At 40.4% G+C, this 18,435-nt stretch overlaps 1 protein-coding gene across 5 annotated transcripts in view; it reads left to right on the top strand.

Moving 5' to 3' along the window:
- Window positions 1-18,435, top strand: part of LOC135488764 (proto-oncogene tyrosine-protein kinase ROS-like) — a 106,561-nt gene that overhangs the window by 70,763 nt on the left and 17,363 nt on the right. For 3 of the 5 annotated variants that reach the window (XM_064773560.1, XM_064773558.1, XM_064773557.1), the window contains 16 exons: window positions 62-143; window positions 590-889; window positions 4,361-4,483; window positions 4,917-4,961; window positions 6,314-6,492; window positions 11,080-11,174; window positions 11,340-11,854; window positions 12,007-12,333; window positions 12,695-12,867; window positions 13,173-13,516; window positions 13,642-13,984; window positions 14,214-14,343; window positions 16,596-16,901; window positions 17,030-17,223; window positions 17,490-17,680; window positions 17,900-18,207. In XM_064773560.1, coding sequence (XP_064629630.1) covers window positions 62-143; window positions 590-889; window positions 4,361-4,483; window positions 4,917-4,961; window positions 6,314-6,492; window positions 11,080-11,174; window positions 11,340-11,854; window positions 12,007-12,333; window positions 12,695-12,867; window positions 13,173-13,516; window positions 13,642-13,984; window positions 14,214-14,343; window positions 16,596-16,901; window positions 17,030-17,223; window positions 17,490-17,680; window positions 17,900-18,207 — 3,655 coding nt within the window. Of the gene's footprint in view, window positions 1-61; window positions 144-589; window positions 890-4,360; window positions 4,484-4,916; window positions 4,962-6,313; window positions 6,493-8,556; window positions 8,572-11,079; window positions 11,175-11,339; window positions 11,855-12,006; window positions 12,334-12,694; window positions 12,868-13,172; window positions 13,517-13,641; window positions 13,985-14,213; window positions 14,344-16,595; window positions 16,902-17,029; window positions 17,224-17,489; window positions 17,681-17,899; window positions 18,208-18,435 lie in introns of those variants that run through there. The other 2 variants (XM_064773559.1, XM_064773561.1) reach the window with 2 other exon arrangements.

The raw sequence follows: 18,435 nt of genomic DNA, 5'->3' as shown, positions 1-18,435 counted from the left end.
GGTGATCAAGAATTAATTTTTGGTAAGATCAATGTTACATGAGATTCTTGTCCTGTTTCAGTTCCGTATTGTAGCTGTGATCACCACCAAACATCTGATCGAGTCCCCTCCAAGCAATCCTATACAGACTCTTCCTAGTGGACGTAAGTTATCAACCGAATCTGAAAACCAACTGTGGCCCAAGTCAGAGTCACTAGGCCAATGAACCCAATTGGCACCTAACTGTATTGGCACGTAGAACACTCATCTCGCCTTGGAGGAGGGAATAATCCCTGGAGAAAATCACCTCCAAGTGCAGAGCGAACGAAGAAGATTCATAACCAACTTTCGATCAGAAATGAAAGTTATCAGCTTCTTTCAACCTCTAGTCTCTAATCCTCCTTGGCAGTGTGTATGGTACCCTAAACCAAAACAAAGGAGACGGCAGTCAGGAAGCGGTCAACTTATATTGGACTATTTACCAATGTTTTCTTGATGTGACAAAGAGATTATTGAAATCGAAAGGGTAGGAAATCCACCATCGTCGTATGAGGTTGTATTTTCTATCATTATGTTGCTTTGCTAATGATGCATCTGATCGTGTTTCCAGCACCAACCAGTGCCCCGGTCCTGGTCGGCCTATCCAGCCCGTCAGCGACTGTTGTCCACATTTCATGGCAGCCTCCGATGTTCACCAATGGACCACTTACCGGATTCCGTCTCTGTCTACAACCACTGAACAACACTTCCCGCCGCGAAATCTTGAAGGAAGTCTCCAGTAAGCTGTCCTCGTATACGTTCAGTTCGCTGCAGCCGGACACCTACTATAAGGTGTCCCTGTCAGCTTGGAATACTGCGGGACTCGGACCGTCTGCGTGGGGAGAGATTGCGACACCCGCTGCGTTTGGGGGTAAGTTGTTATATCATTCACCTACAGTCCAAGTCACAATTGACATCCTTCCTTCGTCAATGACCATCAGTGATGCGCATATCTGACTATCGACCTACGCGCTGGGTAGCGTGTCATTGGTAGACAACTGACATGCCAGCGACACGAATTGAGCAGTGACGATTGTGATCTGGACTGTATCTTCGTCACTAAGCAATGCTTTTGTCTGCGGCTAAACAAACCAAGTTAGGTTCAAGTGAGTCATAAATGATGTACCCGGTATGTATGGTAGATTGTTTGGATATAAAAAAGAACATTGATGTAAAGAAACAGAGGAAATTGCGCTAGTTAGCCGACACCGTTGCTATTAATCATGTTAATGACAGGCGGTGTGCGGCAAAAAGTGACATTAGGTACTTAGCATCGGGCAGACTGTCAGTTATCAAAAAAGTTGTGATCATATTGCTACTCTTGTTGTTACATATCCCACCAGACGTGCCAAACACACACATGGTGACACCTATTAGCAGGTTATTAGCATGTCGGAGCATTCCCAGGGCTGCTGTTTAATAAACCTTGAGGGCTCACCTTCGGGAAAACCTTAAGTTTTACCAATTATTCCCGTCACGATAAATGTTATTTCCTCGTACAACAACGCCGAACATGATAGTTCATTGTATATACTCAAAGCTTAGTTCAGGGCAGGAAGAATTTTGTAATTGGTTCGTTAATAGCTTGCTGATTTGCAAACTTGGCATGAAGACACAGCTACTAGATGTACAATGCCCCATGACAACTTCTAGGCATCGATTTCACCCTAAGTTGCACTCTGATGAATATAAGCAAGTGTAAAATGTACTGGCTGTACAGCAACCTTGGGTGAAGCCGGGTTTCAGTTCCAATCCAACTTGCCCGGATACATGTGCATATCCATTAGAAGTTATCTTCTCACAACTCTTTCAAACCTTGTATGAAATAGAAATTTTTGTACGAACAGATGTAAAAAGGTTGCAAGTTTGATGTTCCTTGGCTCGATCCAACCTCCTGGCCACCTCAGAGAATGTTTTTGTAGTTGTTGACCTGAAAGATAATTTATTTTTGGAGCATTGTTGCTCGTCAATGCGCTGCTCATCTAAAGCAGTTGCAGGATCTTTGACCTGAGTTTTGCTGAACAGTGGTTATACCCTCTAGCTCATCTACCATATCCTAAGCCCTTCTTGGGAGAGGAGGGGGTGAGTCACCAGGTGACATACTGATAATGCACCTAACAGGGCTTTCTTTAACATTTTTGGCCTTGATCTTTGATAAATTGGCAATTTTCTATCATCATTCTTGAAGAAAAATGAGGACAGCTTAGATGATTGGTTGCTTCAAGCTCAAAACCATTCAAAGCCTTGCTATTTGAACTTTTCCTTCTCATCACAATTGAAATAAAAAACTTAATTCGATCGTGCAAAAACTGATAAATGTTCTTGGAAATGATTAACAAAGTGAGGTGAAGTTAAGTACAACCCTCACTTTGTACCTACCTTACTTTTCACTGCCAACTGTTCTGAGGATGATGGACCTAGGCAGGTGTCAGAGGAAGGCCATAGGCCTACAGAAATCAGCTAAGTACTTTCCTCTCAGTGGAGGCCGCATTCTGTTTAGACAGAAACAGAGTTTAAGTGCAATCCTAATTGCGCCCCCATAAACATAGCCTAGAAGATGCCAGAGGATCTTCAATCATGTCTGTTGAAAACCCGATCACTTCCTCCTGAACTTATTTTGTCTTTTCTATTATCTTTTCTTTGAAGAAACCGTTTCTCGAACATATCTATGTGTAATGATTTCTGATGAGGATCCATAGAAGTGTGGCTATTTAGGCTGATAGGGTGGCCTGACTCTATAGAGCTCAGTTTATGCCAAATGGATCAGGGTCCCCCCCCCGTGGCTGTTTTGGCTGATTGGATGACCTGACTCTACAGCTGTTTGGACTGACAGAATGGCCTGATTCAGCCGCTGTGCAACCTGTTGGTCTTGATGTTATCTGTTGGTCTCAGAAGCGAGGGAATTTTAAGTTTAACTGTGAATGACTTGCTATATCCCAATTCGATCCCTCTGAGAGTTGAAAATGCCAATGGCCAATGAGCAATTCTGGAAGGCATAACTCGTTTAATTCCTGTTGCTGCGTTTTTAAAGCAGCATGGTGGTTTGATGATTTGGACAAAGGTATTCCACCATCATCATCATCATCATCATTATCACTGCAGCTATATAACATCTGCTTTATGACCCCCTTTGTGATTTGCACTGTGAAGAATTCAACTTCAAAGTCAGAATCATTTAACATCATGAACATTATTTTGAAAATAAATATAGTTTGTCTTTTGGCACTGGCCCAGTACTTTGAAAGACTTTAGCTATAAGAGAGATATCCCAGCTTTAATGATTAAGAACAACTTCATGGATTTCTTGCTTTTCCATGATGCAAAAAAAAATCATGATCCGTTTTGTTATGGTGCAAACTGTTAGTGATACCTGGCCTTGGACAAAGATATTCTCATTCATTATCATGGGCCTTTTAATACCGAATATTTTCCTGAGAATGTGGGCAACTAGAAAAAAAACAAGCATTCAAAAAGTAGTACAAATGTAGGAAAAGATTTTGTAAGTGTTGGGGGCTTCTTGTATTTGCATGGCAGCTGAACCCAATAACCAGGAATTCCTTTAAATAATGCCTCTAGCGGCAAGCTTGAAATCTAACAAATCAGATAGCTCAGAATCTATGTGGAATAATATTATTTTACGCTATTTCGAATATTTTTTGGACGAATGTTACCTATGTGTGGGAAAACGGTGTATTTGTTTTTCTTGGCGTAGACAGGAATTGGCCAATCAGAGAGAAGTTCTTGTCGTGGTTTATAAAGAAATTCGGTCACTACGCAGTGATATGAGACTATTTTCATTGGAATCGTCCTGGGTAATTTGATACAAAATCATGGTTGTTATGTCCCAGTGTCTCACTGCCCATGGTTGATGTTACTTGGAACGCACACAGATGCAAATTCTTTCTGCTTTTGTAAAAGGGGTGTGACCTGACATTTGTGGCCAGGTGAAATATCTCTACCACCAGTTGTCTGAAAACTTGACTTGCACAATGATTAGTATGTGATTGTTTCTTGTTTGACAGTATCAAGCTTGGTTCAGTTGTTCAATTTCAAGTGTGCAGTATCTAAAGTGCAAAGGATAGGATGTCATTTTATTCAGGCCTCATCTAGTTAATGTATGTTCAGGAGAAAAAGCCCTGTGAGATATTTTCTGTATTTGTAAAATATGGAGTATCCATGCGTCACTCAGGATTAATGAAGCAAACCAAATGCTCTCAAAAAGGTTCTGCAAAAGTCAGCATCGATGACAGAATTCCATTTCGTCTGCATCTCCAAATGTCATCTCTGGTGGGGTGTGTCGTGTTGACCTATCTTTTGATTGCCTGCTGTGTTAACGTTGCAGGCCCGAGCGCAGTACCGTACATGATCTATGGAGCCGACAATATGATTCTCAAACAGGATATTACAGACTTTCTCAAAGATCGCCAGGCAGTCTACACCGGGGAACAATCCATCAGAGTACTAGGTAAGTCCAAGTTATTTTGGTTACAAAAAAATTAAGTGATTTTCTACCACTTCAGCTCTTTGACCAAGTCAAGTGATGCATTTTGTCAATTTTGATGTCACTGTGGACATCAAGACATGTCGTTTAGGACTGGTCATGTAGGGCTTTATACTGCTGGCATCAAGCAAATGAAGATACCAATTTTTGAGACTTTGCAAGAAAAAATAGGAACTTATGCACCCAAAGGATGCAAGAGATCTACCAAAAATAGCAGCACATGGGCACCTTTAACTGCCAGTAAAGAAGATATAATAGCACAACTGCCTGTCTAAATCTAAGTGAACTGCAATTGCATTGTTGATAGCTTATACATGAATGCCCGTCTTTGTCCAATGTCCCGTTCTCTTGCATGCGATTACATGTCTGTCTTCTCTACCAATGCTTGCACGTGCAGCGGACGTCATCTATCAGGATTCCTGGTTCTACCTGAAACTCCGAGGTAACGCTAAGATTCATCTTCACTCGATATTGTACTAAATATTTTAACATCACTTTGCACTTCTAGCTTATTTGCGTCAGTGTTGTCACCAAACACTTGCCCGTTATTGAAATGTTACAGTTATCCTTCTATTATAAAACAGTGTTTTCATTTTGTCTCCATTAAAACAATATTGGTGTTGGTGAATATGTGTACACTGTACATTGGTGTTGTCAGTGGTTGTCACATGAACGCTTAAAATATATAAGTGTTTCCTTATTATTGGTGTTGTCAAGAATGTCACATTTGGTGTGCTAAACACTTGATTGCTTTCAGTGTCCCCCTTGCACAATGTCACTTTGCACTGTGTTGTTTTTTGCTTCACCCATCACCTACACTTTCACAGCCCGACCTCACACGGACCCACTCTTCTCAGAGCCAAACTGAGCCAAAACCTCCAGTTCATGGACTTTTCGAACGATGTTTCCATATTGCAGACCATCTTTAGGAAGAAGCAATGAAGTTTCTATTTGACCTCTTTGTCTAACCTCTTTATCATTTCTTCCCTTGTTTATTTCTTATAAATACGCTTTAGATCCCGGTCCGATTCATGATATATTTTCCAGCCAATTCCATACCAGTTTGATTAAACATGTTAAACGATCTTGCTTATCAAGAAAGTCTACGGGATATCCTATAACTTTAATGGGAAATTCCTTTATTGCATTAATGGTCTTGCCTTTTCTAACTATTTTGATTATTTTGAAGAACAGTGATAGCAACTTGGTCCTATATTTGATGTCAAACTTTATTTAGTAAAACCTATATTTAGTAAAATGAGCGACTTCTCACAAAATGTTCCAACAAAGAGGAATAAGAAGACAAGAATTTTTCCTGCAACATCAGAGAACTTAATCTAGCACACTGCACATTAACTTATACTACAATGATAATGCCCTTTCCTCACTCCGTATTGCAAACTGCACAGCACTTTGCGCCTAACAGTGATAAAACATATTTTTTTCCAAATGAACATTATTTCTTGAAATTACATTTGATTCAAAGGCAATCAACTGCATGTAGTTTTCAAAAGTGCTTCTCGATCACAAAAGAGATATCCAGAGAATCCTTATATTGGTGGAGTTGCCATTTGTGGCGGGAAATGGTGCCCTCTCGCTGTTCCATAGAAGTTAGGGCATGGCAGGTTGACTCTGCCATCTGGCTGAATCTACCAAAGGAACTTTGCCATGTTTCCAAAGTACTGCAAAAACAGACAACTTCACTAAAAGCAACTGAAGTACTGCACTGCTGATTGAACAGAAAGAGTCCACTCAGCAACAACAGTTTTTATCTGCTCCTCTTCCTTTTTCCAGGCGTCACAGTTCACACAGCTCGTAAACTCGTCTTCTTCTCCGATGGCACTGGGAAGGTCCACCGGATCAAACTCAACAGGAATAACTCCCACGATGTCATCTACAAGAGTTTCTTGCACCCTAGCGCCCTCAGTGTTGATTGGCTGAATGATAAACTCTACATTGTCGAGGACAATAAGGTAATACTTATCAAAGGTTCTTATTTAATGAAAAAGTTATCAGTTGGTTTGAAAATTAGGTAGATTTAGGACCTTTAGACATTACAGACCTGGACCTTGACCTACTAGGGCAGGTTTGGGTGTAAAATGTCTAAATGCAGATGACGTTTTGAGAGGGAGCAAACGTCTTCATACGACTTCTTCTGGCTGTAAGCAAGGCGTCGCTTCGCACGCGTCGCTTGCACCATGGATACCAGAGCTTAACTGGAAGCATTTCAGACGATTTTCTCATAGTATCTTTACAAAAAATTGGTGTGTAGCAAAAAAGCACTATTCCACGAAGCTGGCGATTGTAGATTCTATGGTATCATAACAGTCCTGATGAGAACAAGTGGCAGGATCTCTTCTCAGACTGCTGTTTGAAACTTGTACCAACAAATGGAAGGAAATGCCAACTTGGCTGCAACAAGAAGTAGAGAAGAGGCGGTTGTGGGTTTTCTGTGGGTGTATTGTTCATGCAACATGTGGATAGAGTGGCCATTTCCCTGTCCTTGGTTCTCTATCATTGGAGAAGCTAAGGAATCTGGCAGAGGGTAAAATAAATACCAGTGTTTTCATAAATGGCTTGTCTATGATTCCAATGGAGATATTTGCTCAAGTTGCAAGAATTGCAAAGCTGGCTATTTTTTCTGTTTGTGGAAAGGGCTTGAAATGTATTATGGTAAATGCCAAAGATACAGCTTTACCTGCCACACATTCTGAACAGAACATGAACCTTACCAATGCATTTCACGGTCGAACCAATTGTATAGACACTGTTGAAGTCGACGTCAGATTTTGGGTGCCTTTCTTGTGTCATTGTAACCATGCAGAGTCAGTCATGGCTCTGATAGTCTAATCCTAGGTTCTTAGGTCTTCCTTTGCCTCAAAGAATGCTCCAGTGATGCAATGGACTGATGTAATGACCACTCTCTCTACAATATTACGATGGCTTGATACGTGTAGCAGGCCTAATATTGTTGTTGGCTGTAGCCTGTTGAAGGTTGTCTTCCAGCGACACTGTTTCCTACAGCTGCAGCAAATGAACTTAATTGTCTTGGCTAAGGCGACGGACCAAAAAGCAATTCTTGTTCCTTGGGATTGGCAGGAGACAACCATTTCTTGTTAATTTGTCAAACTTGATGATTTTTTGCATCACTTCAACTTTGCATTGTACATCACACTATACAAGCGCAGTTGTATTGGAGAAACAAGACTGAAAATGTTATCTTAGAGAATAAAACAACCCCATGGATAAACATTTGGAATGATTCCATGGATTCCTTCACCACTAAAGCCTGTTTATTTTGTAGTAGTGTGTATAACCTTTCCCAGGAAATGCTCCTCTCCAAAAACAACTCATGGGTTTGCTGTTATGTACTGGCAATTGTGATACATTCGTTATTTATCTTCACGTCATTTTAGTGTGAATTGCATCCAGAGAAACTGTCATTCACAAACCATGAGGTTTTGCCCTTGCCCTTGTTCTTTGCAAGATATGACAAAGATTTCAATGATGTTGTTCTACGAATCGCATCTTCTTTTCAGCTATAAATGACTTTGATTGTTTATAGAATGAAGTTGCTTTCATGCCATGCCATGTTTTGGGGTCATTCATGAAATCATTGATTTAGATTTGTAATGACATTGGTCATCATAAATAAAAGCATTCACTGTAGAAGAGCTTTTAAAGCACATTTTCTGTTGCGATTGCTAGCAGCACTAGTCATGAGTGAGACTAATACCATAACATTTTCAGGATTCTATGATTTTCAGATTGTATCCTTAGATGTGACAAATGGCTGAGATGGCTACTAAATCCTTTAAACAGACTTGAAAACTCAATTGTTACAGTATGGGTACACATGCCAAGTTTGTTGCAGTTTGCCATACTATGTCAAGATCAGAGCTAAAGAAATCAATCCCATACACAGAATTGAATGTCAGCTGATGATTAATATTCTTCTGGACAATATGAAATATTTCTTCATCACATTTATGTTGCAGCCGCAAAATTTCACCGGTGCTGACTGGCGAGCTGCCCCTTACTGGAGAAGTCATGTAGGCTTGAAGCTTATGAGTTTTGTTTCTGCATGCCCCTGTTGATTTCAAGCAGTTGTGTTCCGTTACGGTAGTCTTTGTTCATTACACCATTCTGTCATGTCTCAATAATAAGGGGACAAGGATGTAAAAGTGAACATATGCTTGGTTTTGAACTTTTCATTCCCGAATGTCAGATTTTCCATGGTTATTAAATTTGGTGTTTTTTTACGTCTGGAGCAAAAGGTTGAATTCTACCCGTTCACTTCTACACCTCTTGTCTCAGAGTTAACGTTCTGTAATTCAACTAATATAGTCCTCTTTTTTTCCCCTAAACATCTATTGGAAGTCCTACAGTATGATCACTCCTGTTCGATGCTTCTTGTGGTCATTGAGTGATAATAGATTTAAGGGCTGTATCCAAGGCTTTAAGGGACTCCTCTCCTGTTTTCAGAAAAGAATAGGGATGCTGCATGCAATTTTGTGCTGGAACAGCAAAGATTTAAAAATTCTTTATTCACACGATGCTTTTCCAATGTCATGGATACGGCGCTATGCCTTCACTTTCATGATACATTGCTGATTCTCAACAAATTGTACAAATGTGATCTTTTGAAAGTTATAACGGCTCTCAATAGATGTTTGACACTACCCTATTTCTTTCCCATCCTTATGCACTATGTCCTCCTTGACACCCACAAGAAAATTCTGATGATTCTTCATATAAAATATGCTAAAATACATGCAGTCAATACTCCTTCGAAATTTACTTGATTCAAGGTTGACGAATCCTTCAATAAAATCCATAAGAACTTTATTTGAAAAAATGTGATCTGGATTCCAGCTGAAGTTATTCAAAAAAGATGAGACACATTCACAAATTTTAGCATTTTATGATGTTAGTTATTGCTGTTGGTGAAGGGTTTTGATGTTGATTGTTGTAAAGTCTCAATCTGAAAATATATTATTTGATCAACTCAGTTCAAAAAGTGGGAAGCATATGATATTGTTCTTTATGAGTCACATTGAATTCAGATGTATTTCAAGTTTCCAAAAAAGGTTGATGCCAAATTGATTTCATTTACGTACTTGTAAATCTTAGGCAATATTTGTTGATGTCGAAGTGGTGAATTCTCATGCTCTAGACCATTGTCATATAAGTATGTGTCACTTAGGCAAAACAACGATAAAGCCAAATAGTTTAGTTAGCATTTCTCTTTACTCTTAGTGGTTCATGTAGCTGACTCTTACAATAGCTGAGGTTTGTCTAAATCCCCTCGAAGCCAAATGCAGTTGGGATAACAACAAACCTATGGAGATCTTTAAGAGTTTAGTGTATTCTGATTGTTCCTGCTGATTCATTGCACATTCCTCTAGCTGTTTCTTCTTGTAGAATGTTCCAAAATCTTCTTGGTAGTCTTGCTTGAGTAGATCCTGTAGTTCCTATGCTTACCATAGCAGTAGATATGTTTTACCATTGTTATTATCTGAGCAAGACTATCTGTAGGAAGTTGCTAAACATTCTCTCAAGTTTCAAGTTCATTGTACCCAATGTTAATATTTGAACCATAACTATTTACAAATCATAGAAAGGAATGGCTTGGTCACAAAGAAAATTTCCATAGCAACCAAGGGGTTGCTTAGCAACCAAAGGGTTGCTTAGTAACCAACAGGTTTCTTAGTAACCATAGGAATAGAAGTTATCACCAACAGCAACATGTGTAGCAACTCCTATGCAGATGCTCCATGGTTTCTTTCCTGTACAATCAGCAGTTTCCTGAAATGTCTGGTTCAATAATTAACACATTTATAAAGACCTGATGTGTAATGATGCTTTCAGTGACTCAAAGTTGAAATGTCCGGCTAAAAACTATTCATCATACACCTGAATAAAGGACTCTTTACTGTTTTATCAGGTCCTATTAGAGTCTGGTTCCAAAACTGCTGGAAACCTTCATGGTATCTTTGTGTTCCAAGCCGCACAGTTTCCCGCAGTTTCCACCAGTTTCCACCAGTTTCCACAGATTCTACTGTTTCTTGGAATCGAAGCATTATACACAACTGAAAGCATCATTGGATCATGAAGTGTCCGTCTCTGTGATTCAGACTCCTTCCCCACCCTCTCCTGAATTCCTCAAATGTTTTGAACTGTCACAGCTTTTTAGAGATTGCACTGTTAAAATAACAACTAACATTTCTGTATTTTTTCAGACCCATTTTGAAGATTTTTTATATCACTTTTGGCAATTTTTTGTAATAATTTTTGTACTTAAAAGTCTGGCTGCAGTGCACAAAGTGCATGTCAAATATTTTTTTGCTAAGTCAAGTGTGTGTACTTTTGTATCTTTCTTTAAAATCACCTCAAAATTAACTGCATTTCTCATTTTTTATGCTGAACACCACAGGATAGTTGCAGACTTACTGAACTGGATTGGCCATTTTCACAATTTTTTCTGAAACTGATTTCGGCAGGTCAATAACTCCTGTGACTTTTTGAGGTCAGCTGATTTCTTTTCCGTCTTTTTGCAGATTCTGCAGTGCACACTTGATGGTGTATCCTGTTTCCCAGTTCTCACCAATCTCTACCCGACACCAGATGATGTCAAGGCAGATCCTTACAATGGGTAATTAGACTACAAACAAAATTGAGTCAAGAGTTGAGCAACAACTAGGACAATATTAGCTCTGTAAACAAAATTAGGCAACTATCATCTTATTCGACACTATCACTTACTCCTTACATTGTTATCATTTGCCACCACTATCACATCTATGATTGCTCATTTTAGGTATCTGTACTGGACCCAGTTTGGTCAGGGCTTGTTCCGCATGGATCTCAATGATATTGGCAAGAAGGGGTCAAGGCCATCTCAATATCGCATCATCCGACAAGACATGCTGTACACATTGTTCATCGACCACCAAAATTACCGACTCTACTTCCCGAACTCTACTATGAACACAATCATGTCCTCGTCACTCGATGGGACAGACTTGACAGATATCCGACCGAATATGCAGCGTCCATATTTCCTCCTAGTAAAGAGTTTACTGTACTTTGACAAGCTTTTTTATTGGACGAATGGGGAGTATTTCAGCAAGGAGGAGTTCGATCCACGCAATGACGTCTACCATCATAATAAGATGTTCTTCTTGGAGAGGCACTTCCTTGGCTTAAATTTGTTCCATCCGTCTGCCCAGCCGAAACCGGTCCCGACCAACCCGCCCATGAAGGTGCAGGCCCTGTTTACAGACAAGTCGGCCCAGGTCAGCTGGAAGAAACCAGAATTGCTGAAAGAAAAAGGTCAGTCTATCTCTAAGTTAAAATCAGTTGGAAGTTTCACTTGTCTGATAATGTTTGTGAGAGAGTTGTCTAAAGTTTGAATATTCCTGAAGAATTCTGATGTGATGTACTTATTAGCTGTCCCTTAGTTTTAAGTTCGAGTTTATTTGCAGGACGTGGCGCTTGGCAGCAGTGGCTGTACCAAATTAGGATCCGTGATGAACGAAATGTTACCAGAATAGTTGACGCCATCAGCGACCTTGAACACAAGGTATACCATCTCCGACCAAACGTCACCTACACAATACAAGTGCGCGGTTACTCAAACGGTGAACACGGCCCCTGGTCAACAGAGTTTGTCGGGAGGACCTTGTTGACGGAGTCTGTGAAGCCGTACATTCTTGCTGCGAGTGAAAATAATTTGATCCAGACAGACGTGGATGGAGGGAATGAGATTCCAATTATTACTATCAAGAATGATAATCAGGCTAAAGTAACTGGTGAGTACTTCTAAAATAAGCAATTTATTCAAAGTATTGACTGGCTTCTAGTAAGATGAGAGCTTTCTTGTTCAGATATAGTAATCAATGAACTGAGATCTTATTTGACATTGAGGGATTAGAAGTACCGAGAATGTGCTTGATGTTCTGTAAGTATCTGTGTTTCAGTTTTGGAACTTTAAGCTTATTAACTGTGGACGGTCGGCTGGCGTCCATTCTCAGGAGGAAATAGTCCATGACATAGAGCAGCACTTAATTTGAATCAAAAAGTTTTTTGATTCCTTTACTGTAATAGCAGCTGAGTGATTTGTATAAGACTTGTGGTTCATTTTGATGTTGATCCATTTAATTCCCTTTATAGACATCCACGTGTACCGAGACACGTACATCTTCAGTATGGATAACGGCAAGGTATACAAGTTCTACAGCAACGAGACAGTACCGCAGGAAATCACCCACATCCACGATGCGACAGCTGTTGTACTGGATTGGCTTGCAGAGAAAATTTACTGGTCAAACGTCAAACAGAGCATGGTAAGATAATTTTGAATTCTGGAGCCAATGTCTTCAACGCGTCTTTTTCAGTTCTCAAGATTCACTCACTTCTTCATCACCTCTCTTTCAGGTGCTGTGGTTTTCTGTTAGTTATGCTTGCTCAGTTAAGTGTTTGTGGCTATCACTGTGGTCCCAGGTGGGTGGCATACCCCTAGCCTCAGTGACTCAGTCCTCAGCTTAAGGGATCGGATTTTATCTGTTAACAAACTTAATTTCTTAGTGCATCATTCAAGTATTTTGGGCTTTCATTCAAATCAATATCTAATCATTTCTCTCTTGAACAGATCTTCAGATCTGACTTACATGGCAATTCCATTGAGACTGTGTACCAGGCACCGGCACGTGACATGGTCATTGATTCCCTGTCAGGGTACCTCTACTGGACCACGACCCACAGCCTCGAGTGCGCCATCTTGAACGGAGCAAATCACTATGACTACCAAACCTTACCCTTCCTGTCAGAACAGTTTGTCCTTGGACTAGCGCTTGACCGACTCCATGGGAATATCTATTGGATTAAGAAGGGCTATGACGGAGGGATACTATTTACGGCACCGGTGGCGACTGATGACATGGGCACACATCAGCCAAGGATCAGGGAAATTGGACAGCTAGGACCTGTATCGAGGTGAGGGACTATTCCAGTTTTTTGCAAACTGTTTAATGTTGAGGAGCTGATCACCTGCCCAGATTTACTTATTACATTCAATAATCCTATTGTCAATTCATCTTTCCTTCTCTTATGTTCTCCAGGATGCCCCTTCTGCAGTACTTCAGCGATCGACTGTTCTTGATGACGGAGGGGGACCAGGCTGTTATAAGTGATGTCAATGGCACCAACCTGGCCAGAATGGACATCGCAAATCGCCATCCACTCAGGACACTGTCAGTTGTTCACCCGTCTCTTCAGCCATATCCAGTGGGTCTGGACCGTGATCTCATCAGGGTCATCCCCAATGACATCTTGGCTGACGCCATCAACGTTGTTGGTAACTGGTCAAATTTCAACATCACTTGGCCTGGTGAGACGAGGGTCAATCACGGCCGTGTTTACTACCAAGTGTTGCTCATATATCTGGGAAAGGAACAAGTAAACGTAAGTATTTGAGGAGTCAAAATGTACCCATATTAAGACAGGCTCTATTTCAAAGCATTTATGGTGATTACAGCTCATTGCCGAGAGGCTCTTATTCCCATAGCTACAGACATTATGTGAGTAAATTGCATCTCGTGATCCTTTCGCCGAGACCGGGCCCTCATTTCTTCCATTTTGCTTTTGTTGATTAAGATTGAAAGTAAAATGCATTTTCCACATCCTCCTGCAGGTCACTGACAACCCATTCTACAACCTAAGGGACCTTAAACCCTTTATACCAATCGAGGTACATCTCCGGGCGTTCACATGCTGGGGCTCATCCAAGACAGTCAGGACTCACATACGGTCTCCGATGTCTGGTAAGAAATTGTCTTACTCATATCCAAAGGAAAAGCATTAGAAGATGATGCACGCGAAATGTTTTCAGTATTTTTTGTTAATTTTTTGGTTTTCCCTATTTTTTATGCATTGTGCACTTATTGTAAATTTTTTAACGTCTTAATTTTTTTCTTCTAGAAAAAGGGCTTTTTCGCATTTTTAGACTATCAGAAGGGGATAATATGAGGTCATGGTTAATAAATATTTTAAAAACATGTTGCATGCAATTCAATAAAATGTGTGGCTCCTGTGAGCTCCTGAAATTGACAAGCATTCTCATTGAACTGAATCCTTTGGGAGTTTGTTGTTTGTTGAATAATCCATTACTTGAAATCTTTTGATCGTTTCTCACAGAATCTTCCAGTCATCCAACGTCTAACTAAAACAATGCATTTTTCAGTGGCTCAGAGGACAAACTATACAGGTAGCACAAACCGTCCAATAAAATTCCAGAAAAATCATTATTTTGTCTTCAGATAATTTCTTGAATTCCTATGTGAAATTAACAACGTGTTTCATTTCAATTTAGCAATAGCATTGACACTTTATTCATTGTCGACTTCCTAGGTTCAGGTTATAACTACTTTAATGGTGTTTAAATCTAGGTTTGTGGTTCCTGTAACTATTAAGGCTTTTGAGTCTTTTAATAAGTATCTGTTTAAGATATGGTCAGATGATAAGGATGTCTTCTAAGGATCTAATGGTCTAGTTTTAGGATGAGGGCATTGAAGACAAATCAGGGATGAATTATCTCAGCCAACATGGTTTGATGCTCCTATTAGTTGCTTCTAACTTCCATCCTAACAATAAGTCTTATGATTTCATCTGTCAATCTCCTTATGGATGATGACTTTGATAATTTTTCTTTTTCGTTTCCTTTTGAAGTTCCCTTTTTGTGTTTAAACATTGATAGTACACTTTTTGTTCAACCTCATTTTGAATGAAGCAAACAGACAATGTTATCGTCCACTCTTGTTCATGTTGTTAGTCAATAGAACCTTTCACTTAGTGTTGAGACCCCTAAATGGCTGTGAGGTGTACGTCTGAGATGTTAAGTGATGTTCTGATCTGTGATGTCGGTGTTCAGAATTTGTCACAGAGGGTGATGAAATGGTTATCAATTCTGGAGTTTTACTGGATCACTGCTTATTTCATGTCACAAGGTATGCCACAATTTCCCCTGAAGACCACAAGTCACCGTCACCTGTCCTGATTCAATTTATAGCCCTAGTTCCTGCCCTGCCCCTGAGAATGGGCCACGTTTCCCTGCACTACCATCTCATGCAATCGACCAAAGATCATACTGGTTGTCATCCGTCATTGATGAAATTGCTAACCATACCATAAAGTCTAGCTTCCCCAGGTCCAACCCAGATGGTATGCATGCCCCAATTAAGAAAGATTCCAAATACCCCATGACTGCTCCAATTTGCACTGTCCGTTGGCGATGCACTTGGTTTGTGGCACTTGGTTGATTCACTTTGTCAAATTAATTTCATCACCCTCTTCCACTGTTCTGTACATGAGTTTAGATATAACGTCGCTTTATGACGTTAGATATGGCTGCACAGAGCGATGCATTAAGATGTCAACAAGTTCATGTGTATGGAAGGTGATATGTGCATGCATCCAACGACTGCCCTCTACAAAAGACCCTCAATGCATAAGTTATGCTGGCAGTAATTTGTGCAACAACTTTTTGTATTCTGAGTATTCAGTATTCTAAGTTTCATAACACATATTCTTTAAATTGCGATTAGTATCATTTGTTTCCCCATAACCTTGTCTTAGTATATTAATCAAAGTTTTATATTTCATTAAACCCGCGACTTCTTCCAGTTTCCTCCACGTTATGTCATACTGCAGTACTATACTACTGTAGAATCAGTTATTTTGGCTGTTATTGTACCTGCCTGAAAATAAGTTATTTGAAAGGGTTGCTGTCACCTCAAATAGCCACATGAGACCTAAATTCGGCTGTCTAGTTTGTCCTTTCAGTTGAAGATCAGGGGGAAAGTAGACAGAGCAGAGTAACAAAAGACTTTCCTGCTATATGATAATGTACACTAATCATATCCATATCACTATTGGTCCTTCCTTTCTACTGAAGGCTAGGACAAGATGACATATGACAAAGTAAATCCAATGTAAACCAGCTTAGAAGGCAGGGTTTACATAGTATTCACAAGAAACAGCAATGACTTTCTGATGCAACATTTCCTCCTTTTTCCAGTTCCCAGTGTGCCATCACATCCTCGGGTTTACGTCACCCACAACCACCGCCTGATGAGCTCGGACATCAGCATCGACCTGGAGTTCCGTTGGAGCCGCCCCATGCACGTCAACGGCATTCTGATCGCTTACAACTTGTACTACCACAACAGCAAGGGCGAGAAAAAGAGTCGCATCCTCACGTCGCAGAATACAGACTTCTCATTGGATAACTGTGATGTTAATGTCAAGTACTACTTCACAGTTGAGGCGTGTACAAAGGTGGGCTGCGGAGACAGGACAGAGGTGGTGTCTGCGAATACCAGTGGTGAGTTCTTGACTTTTTCAACCGATTAAAATCTGTAGTTTTGGCTTTTGGCTTCTGACTGACTTTGCGGTATACTCTGGCTTGGATGTAACATGCATTGGACCATACATTGCATCGTTCTTTTCCAGTTGACAACCCAATCCCAAGGCTTCTTGTTGCACAGAACTTGACCTTGATGAAGTTAGACGTTGATGAGAAGGTCATGACACTCCTGATCAGAGGTCGTCCGCTGACCTTGGCCTACCTCGCCCTTGATAACATCCTATTCTGGATCGATGTGGAGGACAGGATGATGAGTTACAATGGGGTGCAGAGGAATGAGGTAAGATAGAATATCTGTCGTTGAAACTTTGATAAATTTCTTGTCATATTTAATTGCATTTTGGTCTATTGGTTTTTTTTCAGAACTACATTATAGCCTCTGTTGTAAGGACACCCTTGGGACTAACAACTGCTGTCCTTTATAGGGAGATGTCCTGATTTCATGGGTCAAATCATATAGAAATGACCAGACGGTGTCCAACTAACAGAGGTGTCAACTAAGGTCCCCAAAACTCTAATTTAATATAGTTATCATTAATTTTCTAGATGTTCAAGTTACAAGGAAACGGTAGAAGCCTTGCAATTGACTGGATAGCGAGGTCTTTGTATTGGCTAGAAGACCAAGAAAACAACACTGTCATAATGTCGTACAGCATCGAGAGGGGCGCGGGAAATGGCACACTCGTTTTGGAGAGCGAGGGCATCATCAGGACACTACATGTTGATCCTTATCACAGGTATGTGAAAATTAAACAAAAAGAGACAACTAGGGCGTGGGATTTAGGTGGCAAGGAGGATATTATACCTACTGGTCACCACGCTACATGTAGCATGTAGCTCTACTTGTCCTTGTAGGTAGGAACTATTAGAATAGGTGAGGTGTTTTGCTATTGTGTTCATGGTTATCTAAGTAGCCATATATAAAGCGGAAAAAACTTCTGAATTTGGTATTTCAGTGCTCTCTACTGGACCGAGACCACGATTGAGAATGAGACCCATCTCTATACCAGTCTCCTAAATGGATCCGACGTCCAGGCCGTCTTTCCATCAACACGGCGGGCTAAACGGGCTGTCGAGGAGGAATACCAAGCCGGCTGTAACTGCGGTGATATGAGCATGTCGCCAGCATTTGTCCTCGATCACATGAACGGCACTGATGTTGTCATATACGGTGTCAATCTGGACCAGAATACGATTTTCATGACCGATTCAGCAAGTTGTGTGTGCAAGCAGCTGTACAAAGGATGGGCTGGATACCAACACGGTAAGATAAAGTCATAGTTTTGCCATCTTGTCAGTATTAGACTCTTAAAGAATTGGTGGAAATGTACAAGTTATTCGACCAATCTTAATGATGTTGGTGTATCACCAGAAAGAGCTTTTAAAGCTCTTTCCAACGAATGGTACTGTCGGCAGGTATTGACAAGTGGCACCTTTGGGCAGATGAAATCTTCAGGGCTGTACGGAGCATAACAGTCTGGAATTTTTTTCT

This window comes from Lineus longissimus, chromosome 5 (genome assembly GCF_910592395.1).
Source record: "Lineus longissimus chromosome 5, tnLinLong1.2, whole genome shotgun sequence".
Lineage (NCBI taxonomy): Eukaryota > Metazoa > Nemertea > Pilidiophora > Heteronemertea > Lineidae > Lineus > Lineus longissimus.
This window is presented reverse-complemented; position numbering and strand designations above follow the sequence as displayed.